This window comes from Physeter macrocephalus, chromosome 2 (assembly GCF_002837175.3).
Source record: "Physeter macrocephalus isolate SW-GA chromosome 2, ASM283717v5, whole genome shotgun sequence".
NCBI classification, from domain to species: domain Eukaryota; kingdom Metazoa; phylum Chordata; class Mammalia; order Artiodactyla; family Physeteridae; genus Physeter; species Physeter macrocephalus.
This window is the reverse complement of record NC_041215.1, coordinates 39,019,089-39,028,902: the sequence shown is the minus strand read 5'-3', so window position 1 is coordinate 39,028,902 and position 9,814 is coordinate 39,019,089. Positions and strand designations below refer to the sequence as shown.

At 36.3% G+C, this 9,814-nt stretch overlaps 1 protein-coding gene across 1 annotated transcript in view; it reads left to right on the top strand.

Moving 5' to 3' along the window:
* HERC2 (HECT and RLD domain containing E3 ubiquitin protein ligase 2) overlaps positions 1–9,814 on the top strand; it is a 234,930-nt gene that overhangs the window by 59,700 nt on the left and 165,416 nt on the right. Inside the window, exons 17-19 of the mRNA XM_024117104.3 lie at positions 4,661–4,861; positions 8,496–8,724; positions 8,831–8,955. Coding sequence (XP_023972872.1) covers positions 4,661–4,861; positions 8,496–8,724; positions 8,831–8,955 — 555 coding nt within the window. The remainder of the gene's footprint in view (positions 1–4,660; positions 4,862–8,495; positions 8,725–8,830; positions 8,956–9,814) is intronic.

The window sequence follows — 9,814 nt, the reverse complement described above, 5'->3', positions numbered from 1 at the left end:
GAACCCATGTCCCCTGCATCGGCAGGCGGACTCTCAACCACTGCGCCACCAGGGCAGCCCTGTCTGACTTTTTATCCGGGTAAAGCTGGCCTCATAAAAAGTGTTGGCAAGTGTTCCATCCTCTTCTGTTTTCTGGAATGAGTTGTGTAGAATTAGTGTCATTTCTTCTTTAAATGTTTTTCTATGAATCCATGGGAACCTGGGGATTTCTTTCTCAAAAGATTTTTAACCACAAATTCAGTTTCTTTAATATAGAATTATTCAGAGTGTTTCCTCTTGGGTGAGTGTTCCTGGTTTGTGGCACTCAAGGTATTGTTCCATTTCATCTAAGTTACCCAGTTTTTATGTATAAAGTTTTCCTTATTAGTGTTCTCTTATTGACCTTTTGAAGTCCTTGGGTCTGCAGTGATATCGCTTCTTTCATTCCTGATATGGGTAATTTGCGTCTTTTCTCTTTGCCAGTTTTGCTAGATGCTTATCCATTTTGTTGCTCTTTTCAAAGAACTAGCTTTTAGTTTCATTAATTTTCCCCTTGTTCTTTTGCTTTCAATTTCATTGGTTTCTCCTCTTGTCCCTTTTTTCACTCTTCAGCTTGCTTTGGCATCACTTTACTCTTTTCTTAGTTTCTTCAGAAGGAAGCTTAGGTTGTTGACTTTAGACATTTCTTCTTTTGTAATAGATAAGTGCTTGATACTATAAATTTTCCTCTAAGCAGTGCTTTAATTGCAGCCACAGGTCTTGATTATTTTCATTTTTGTTCAGTTCAAAATATTTTCTGATTTCTTTTGTGGATTGCTCTTTGACCTATGGATTAACTGTGTTGTTTAGTTTCAAAGTGTTTGGAGATCATTCTGTTATCTTTCTGTTACTGGTTTCTAGTTTAATTCCATTGTGGTTAGAGAATAAACTCTATATGATTTCAATTCTTATAGATTTGAGGTTTGTTTTATATCTCAGAATAAGGTTTGTTTTATATCTCAGGATGTGTTGTCTTAGTGAATGTTCTGCATGTGTGCTTAAAAAGAGTATTTTACTGTTGATATATTTTGCCATTATTGGGTGAAGTGTTCTATAAATGTCAATTAGATCTAGTTCATTGATGGTATTATTCAGTTTTTCTAGATCCTTGCTGATTTTCTGTCTGTTCTGTCTTCTTTTGGGGAGGGTGGTGTTGGTATCTCCAAGAATAATTGTGGATTTGTTGATTTCTCTTTTTGGTTCTGTCAGTTTTTTTTTTTAATGCTTTTGATCATTAAAAAAATTATGGTAAAACATACAGTGACGTTAAGTATATTTACAGCGTTGTGTTACCATCACTACTATCTCCAGAACCTTTTCATCATCTCAAACAGAAACTGTACCCATTAAACAGTAACTCTCCATTTCTCCTCCCCTAGCCCCTGGTGACCTGAAATTTACTTTCTGTCTCTATGAATTTGTCTATTCAGGGTATCTCATATAAGTGGAATCACATAATATTTAACCAATTGTGTCTGGCTTATTTCACTTAGCATAATATTTTCAACATTGATTCATGTTGTAGCATGTATCAGAATTTTTTTTTTAAGGCTTAATAATAAAAATATGTAACTCCCACATTTTGTTCATCCATTCCTCCTTCATTGGACACGTGGGTTGTTTATCTCTTGGCTATTGTGAATAATGCAGCTATGACTATTAGTGTAGAAATATCTGTTTGAGTCCCTGCTTTCGTTTTTTTTCAGTATATATCTAGGAGTGGAATTGCTGGATCATTATGGTAACTCTGTTTAAATCTTTGTGGAACTGTCTTACTGTTTTTTCACAACAGCTGCATGATTTTTACATTCCCACCAGATACACACAAGGGTTTCAATTTTTACACATCCTTGTCAACACTGGTTATTTCCCTTTTTCTTGTTTTTTTTTAAGGCCATCCCAGTGGGTATGAAGTGGTATCACATTGTGGTTTTGATTTGCACTTCCCAAATGGGAAAGGTGTTGAGTATCTTTTCATGTGCTTGTTGACCATTTGTATGTCTTTTTTGGAGAAATGTATTCAAGTTCTTTGCCCATTTTTGAATTAGACTTTTTTTTTGAGTTGTAACAGTTCTTGTTATATTGTGGGTTTTAATCCCTTATCAGGTATATGATTTACAACTGTTTTTTCCCCATTCTGTGGTTTTCTTTTTATTCTGTTGATAGTGTTCTTTTATGCACAAAAGTTTTAGTTTTTCTTCTGTTGTCTGTGCTTTTGGTGTCATATATATCTGAGAAATCCATGGTCATGTAGATTTTCCAGTCTTTTTTTCTAACAGCTTCATAGTTTTAGGTCTAATATTTAGGTCTCTGATCCATTTTGACTTTATTGTCATATATGGTGTAAGATATAAAGATCAAATAGATTCTTCTGTAGTTTTCCCAGCACCTTTTATAGAAAACATTGTTCTTTCCCTATTTAATGGTCTTGGCACTTGTCGAAATCATTTGATCATATAGGCAAGGGTTTATTTATGGACTCTCTGTTCTATTTCGTTGGTCTGTAAGTGTGTCTTTATGTCAGACCCACACCGTTTTGATTACTGTAGCTTTGTAGTGAGTTTTGAATTAGGAATTGAGTCTTTTTCCAACTTCGTTATTCCTTTTCAATATTCCTTTGGTTATTTGGGGTACCTTGAGATTCCACATGAATTTTAGGATGGATTTATCAATTTTTGTCTTACGTATTTTGAAACTCTTTTGTTTGATGCATACGCATTTTGGATTGTTTGGTTGTCTTGGTGAATTGACCCTTTAATTGTTGTTCAGTGTCCCCACTTTATCCCTGCTTTTGCTTGCTCTGAAGTCTCTTTTGTCTGATTTTAATGTAGGTACTCCAGTTTTATTTTCATTTAATTAGTGTTTATGAGTACTATAACTTTTCCATCCTTGTATTTGAAAAAGATTTAAGAAGTCTATATTTTAGTCCCTTTGCCTTTCCATTAAAATTTAGAATAACCTTGTCTACATTTGCAAAAATATCTTGCTTAGATTTTGGTAGGGATTGTGTTCAACCTGTTATCAGTTTGTGGAGAATTGACATTTTTGCTACATTGAGTCTTCTATTAAAATGTTATGTCTAAACATTTATTTACATCTTCTTGATTTCATTTATCAGTGTTTTCAGCATACAAGTCCTGTCTTGTTAAATTTATATCTTTAACTTTTAACCCACCTGTCTCATTATCTGTATAGTGAACTTCTTGGATGCTATGTATAGTTGCATTTTTTTTTTTTATCCTTGTCAATCTGTCTTTTAATTGGTGTATTTAGATCATTTACATTTACTGTAGTTGACATGTATAGATAAAGGTCTTCCATTTTATTGTTTGGCTTTTGTCTGTTTTCTATTATTTGTTCCTCTATTTTGCTTCTTTTGTTTTTTGGGGGGGATAAATGAACATTTAGTATTTCATTTACCTTTATTTATTTTGAATTTGACTATTTCTTTTTATAGGTTTTTATTTTTGTGGTTGCTCTAGGAATTACTGTATACTACATAACTCTTTGCAGGCTTCTTAGAATCAGTATTTTACTACTTTAATTGGAATGTAGAAACCTGTTGTTTAATTTCTAAGTGCTTGGAGATTTTTCCAGTTATTTACATCTGATTTATTCTTATTGATTTCTAGTTTCTGTTCTTGGTTTTCAGCTTAATTTTATTATGTTAGAGATCATACTCTATATGATTTCAGTTCTTTTAAATAGTTAAAATTATTTTATGTCTTAAATATGGTTTATCATGGTGAATGTTCCTTGCATCCTTGAAAATTATGTGCATTTTGCTCTTTGGGTGAAGTGTTTTTATAAGTGTCATTTTTATCTCGTTCATTGATGGTTTTGTTCATTTCTTTTAAATCCTTACTAATTTTCTGTCTACTTGTTCTGTCTGTTGTTAGGAGGGTAGTTTTGATATCTTAAACTACATTTGTGGATTTATCTGTTACTCTTTCATTTCTCTCAGATTTTACTTTCATGTGTTTTATGGTTCTGTTGTTAGGGGCATATACACTTCATTATTGTTCTGTCTTTGTGAATTGAGCCTTTTATCATTACATAGTGTCCCTCTTTAGCCCTGGTAATTTCCTTCCTCTTAAGTCTACTTTGTCTGATATTAATAAGCCACTTTCCATCCCTTTACTAAGCCACTTTTATCTTTATATTTAAGGTAGATTTCTTGTAGATACTGTATAGTTAGGTTCTGTTTTCCTACATCCTGATGATCTCTGTTTATGTTCAGACCCATTTAAATTTAATGTCTACCATTGTTTATTTGTTTTTTGTTTGCTCTCACCTTTTTGTTTCTTTATTGTTTCCTGATTTTTTTGGTTTAGTTGAATAGGTTTTATTGTTTAATTTTAGCTTATTGAGTTGCTTAATTTTGGTAGTGAAAAGATTTCTGAAAAACTTTTTACCTATTTATTTGTGGCAAATGAGATGGGGTAGTGAAATGAGAGAAAATTGGAAACTGTTAGCATGTGAGTTAGATAACTGAAGGTGCTTGTGCATTTGGGACAATCAGAGGGATGAATGAGTAGTAACTTAGGACATCTTCGTCATTCATAATGGTGAATCTCTCATGTGGAACAGGCTGATCGGTGAATGTGTAGATTCATTTTAGGTTCTTGTGTTTTTTCCATAGAGTTTTGCTTGGTCATCTTGTTCTGAGTGGTCCATTGGCCTCCGTGTCCCTTTTGTGGTGGACATCTGCTCAATGACTTTTGAGCAGTTAGACCTCCTACTACGGCAAGTGAGTGAGGGGATGGATGGCACTGCTGACTGGCCCCCACCCCAAGAGAAAGAGTGTATGGCTGTGGCAACACTGAATCTTCTACGACTTCAGGTATTAATGATTTTCTTTCCTTTCCCTCATTTTATAAGTGTCTTACGCGTTTGTAATGATGTTTATGCATATTAAAGGGCATGGGGTTTAGCCTGTTGAATGAACTGCTAATGAAAATTTTAAAGTGTTTTAAAGTCAGATTATGATGGAGTGTAATGTCTATGAGGCTTAAAAAAATTCAGTCTAGTTATTTTGCGCTTACCCTGGAAGTCAGTCTCTGCATGCAGGTAAGAGCGTATATGGACTGTGTTATTACTGCTAAATTCAGCTTGTTGGCATTCATCAGGGAGTCAGTCTTGAATTTCCTGTTGCTGTGTGTGGAGAGGTGACTGGGTGAGATGGTAGGTGACTGGGAGATCAGCTGGAGGTGGTCGTCAGCCTCTCCTCTGGACTGAGAGGGGAGCCCCATTCAGGAAGCTCTGCGTCCTCCACGAGTACCTCCACTTCCTCAGGGGGAAGGTTAAGTTTAAATGTCAGAAGAAGAAAAGCTACAAAAATTTTTTTTTCCTTTTTTTTTTTTTTTTTTTTTTTAAGTAGAACTGTAGCTAAAATCTTTGATCATCGTGTTTTTCTTTGTCATAAAACCCTGTGACTTAATGTTAAGAGAACAGTTTTTCTCACCAAAGTAATTTTCCCCCTTTATAATGTGAGGGTTTCTGTGTGACCCATCATGTACCCCTTCTGTTCCTACCCCTTTTTTGTCTTGCCTTCCAGAAAGCACAGAACTGAATGTAATGTTTAGTTGCAAAATGGAATTAGCAGAAGTTTGGAGAGTACCTCCCTTCCCTAGAAGTCTTCTGTAGGAGCTCATTTAGCAGGACATCTGTAGTGTAGTATCCTAGTCATGGATTCGCCCAGTTTTTTGTTGCTTCCCATGGTCTCGTAGTGACATTGCTGCTCTGGTCAGTGCTGTGGAGAAAGACCTTGTTCATGTCCTAGGCTCTATTTCATTTGGTCCATATTTGCCTCATACCATCTGTTTTTCCACTGCTTTGTTCTGTCTGTTGAGGTCTTTGTTTTAGTTGTGTCTTTTAAAAAATTGACTCATAAAGCTCAGTTCTTAAAAAGAATACAATTTGAGAGTCTTTATTCACTATGTGGATTTAATCTTTTACAATTATTGTGATTACTAATGTATTTGAATTCAGTCTTGGCGTATGTTTGTTCATTTTATTATCTTTTGAACAAATTTCTAAAAATTTTTTTTCCTTTCAAATCCCTTTAATTGTTCCTAAGTTATGAAGTTTTGATTTTTGGACATTAATCATGTTACAAAAAAATTTTAAATATTTGTTAATTCCACAGAATGTTAAGTTAATCAGTACTTTTCTTCCTGAAAAATACAGGGGTTATAGGATGCATTAAACCTAAACTCCCCTTTCCATCTTCAGTATTTGAATTGTTCAACAGTCTGTTGTTGCATTGACTCCAAGGCACACTGTTTTTTTGTGTGTGCTGCTAAAAGAAAAACGCTCCAAATTGCAATGTGTAAGATACATTCTGATTTTAGAGTTGTTAAGATGTGAAAGAAAATACCTCTTAAGATTGGTGAAATATAGTAATTATTTTTAAACTTTCCTTCAATTATTATCATAATCATTTTTTAAGAGGACATACTCAGATATATAGTCCTTTTTTTTTTTCTTTTTTTTTTTTTTTTTAAAACCAATTTGTTTTGTCATTGTTACTTACATCACCTCCCTCCTGGGTACCTCCTTCAGTAAATTTCTTCCTTAAGGTCTGTGAGTTACAACCTCTGAAAACTTTGTTCCCTTTAACACCTCTTAAGATAATTTAATGGGGCTTAGCTCTTTAGGTTATATGTAATTTTATAAGCACTTTGAAGAAAGCACTTTGAAGATGTTGTGCTGTCTTTTGACCTTTATTTTTGCCAATGAGAAATCTTATATTAGTGCAATTGTTGTTTCTTTGTAGCTTATTTGTTTTTCTCTTTGGTAGCCTTTTAGATTTTTGTCTTTGTTTTATAATTTTAATACATTATGTCTAGGTCAGGATTTATTCTTGTATATATAATTTGAGATTATGATTCTCGTTCAGTCTGAGATAACTTATCTTTAAGTTTTGAAAAATCTTCACTGTTTACCATTGAAATTGCTCTCCTTTTTTTCTACCTTTCCCCTTGGAAAAGTCCTACTAAATGCATGTTGAACTTTCTCATTTTATTTTCCCAAGTATCACAACTTCTTTGATATTTTAAAATCTGTTTATCCTTTTTAATGCTCACTTTTTAATCTTTCTGTTCTGCTTTCTGGGTGGTTTACTCAGCACTCTCTTTCAATTCACGAATCATTTAGCTGGATGTTCCATATTGTTGAATTGTCTGTTTATTTAAAAAATTTATGTGATCACTGCTTTACACATATTGATTGAATCATCAGATCCCTATGCCAGCCCTCCAGGAGGTGGGACCCTCCATCTGTATTGAACAGCTGCGGAGGCACGAAGTGCAGGAATGTTGCCCAGGTTGGGTACCCAGTACACAAAGGTTTAGGGCTGGAACCTGGGGCCCAGGCTCTTCACTCCTCCGCCTTGAGGTGTTTATTCCTGTAGCTGTTTTTTTCATTTTCTGAATTTATATTTTTGGTGTTTTCCAAGGCTCTCATTTGCTTCATTATATTCTTGTCTTCCGGCTTCTGTTCCTTCCTTGATCTCTAAGAACATTTACTTATTTTATGGATTCGTTCCAATTTCTTAAATTGCTAAAATCTGTTGGGACATGCGTTTTGCCTCTTACCCTGTCTGTGACACTTCTGTGTGGTGAGCTAGTATGGCTTGTCCTTTTTGACTACGAGGCCACCCTTAGGGGAGGGTTTGTGGAGTGTCCCTTTGCCCTTGGCTGTGGAGATGTCCTCAGAGGGCAGTTTTGTACTTGTGTCTGTGACGTTCCATTGAGTTCCTCGGGCTCTCGATGAGTTTTGGTGTTCAGTTCTTGACGTGTGCTATCCATACCTAGATGGTTGGTATAAATTTGATTTCACATCTGCTCATAGGGCGGGCCGGGTCTCTGATTCACTGTGGGGGTCTCTTTGTGCCCAAAGCCTTGTGTGGGTAGTATGTTGCCCTCAGCCCCTGGCTGGCTGACAGGAAGCTCAGGTTCAGTGGGCCGTCCTGAGCATTTTGTGTCTCAGAAGGCTGTGATCTGCTCTCTGAGCCCAGAACCCCTTGGCTCCTGCTGTGTGTGTCTGTGTGTCTCAAGAGCCAAACCAGAACTTTCCCTTGTATACTTTTCCTGTATACCCTCAGCTTGGCTGTCTACTCTTTTAATAGTTTTTGGTTATATTATATTCACTAATTCTGTGTTTGGTGGGGGTGCTTGGGGGTGGGGTAGAGGTTGCTGTTTCCACAGGATTCAGCCTCTTTGTTGATCTTGAGCTTTTCCACATACATACTTAGAGTTGGATTTAAAAAATTCCTTTTATAGAATCCCTTACCATGGATTCTCAACTCCTATAGGTGAAAAATTCTTAGTATGGTTAAAAAAAATACCTGTACTGGAAGTTTTACTTTTATTACTTGAGTAAAACGCAATTTGAGGTAGTATTTCTTCTTTAATAAGATTTGGACAGCGTTTGTTTGTAGGGCTTCTAAGTGAAAATTGTTTTTCTCCTTTCAGTTGCATGCTGCCATCAGTCACCAGGTTGACCCAGAATTCCTTGGTTTAGGTCTGGGCAGCGTCCTCCTCAACAGCCTGAAGCAGACGGTGGTGGCCCTGGCCAGCAGTGCAGGCGTGTTGAGTACTGTGCAGGCGGCCGCCCAGGCTGTGTTGCAGAGTGGGTGGTCAGTGCTGCTGCCCACTGCGGAGGAGCGGGCCCGGGCACTTTCTGCTCTCCTGCCCTGTGCAGGTGGGCTGGGGCTAGGAGCAGGGGTCGGGTGGGGTTGGCCCAGGAGGGGGTGCCAGGAGGGGATGGTGCTTGCCTCACATTGGGAAAAACACTTTACCTTTTCCAGTTTCAGGCAATGAAGTTAACGTAAGTCCAGGTCGTCGATTCATGATTGATCTTCTTGTGGGCAGCTTGATGGCTGATGGAGGCTTAGAATCAGCCTTAAATGCAGCCATTACTGCAGAAATCCAGGTATGGTCCTAGGAATGTGTGTGTGTGTGTGTGTGTGTGTGTGTGTGTGTGTGCGTGTGCGTGTGTTTGTGTGTGCGTGCGTGCGTGCATGCACTGATGGAGGTGATTTTCCTCCCCAGTGAGCTGAGACTGAAACTTTGCCAGAATTATTTTTAAAAAAACTTTGAAACAAAACTTTTAGTAACATCCAAATATTTCTGTAATTAAAATTCTTTTACTAGTTTAATAAAATATTGAGTTATTATTAAGTATGATAAAATGTACCCACTTTAAATGTCTATTTAAATGAATTTGACAGGTCCCCCAATCATAATAAAAATCACTTCCGTCACCCCAGAAAGTGCCTTTGTGCCCCTTTGCATTTGAAGTTAGGACATTTTCTTGCCTCCCCCAGATGATGTTAATTTTGCCAGTTTTGATTGTCACATAACTGGAATCATACAGTATATACTTATTTGTGTCAGCTTTATGTTGCCTTGATAATGATTTTCAGATTCACCTGTGTTGGATGTAGTGTTATGTTGTTTTTTTGTCTTTTTTTTTTTTTTTTTTAAACTAAAAAACTATTTATTTCTTTTCATATTAGATTTTTTTTTAATTGGGATATAGTTGTTTTACAATGTTGTGTTAGTTTCTACTGTACAGCAAAGTGGAGTTCCCTGTGATATACAGCAGGTTCTCATTAGTTATCTATTTTATACATATTAGTATATATATGTCAACCCCAATCTCCCAATTCATCCCACCACCACCCCCCGCCCCCCTGCCTTCCCCCCTTGGTGTCCATACGTTTGTTCTCTACATCTGTGTCTCTATTTCTGCCTTGCAAACCAGTTCATCTGTACTATTTTTCTAGATT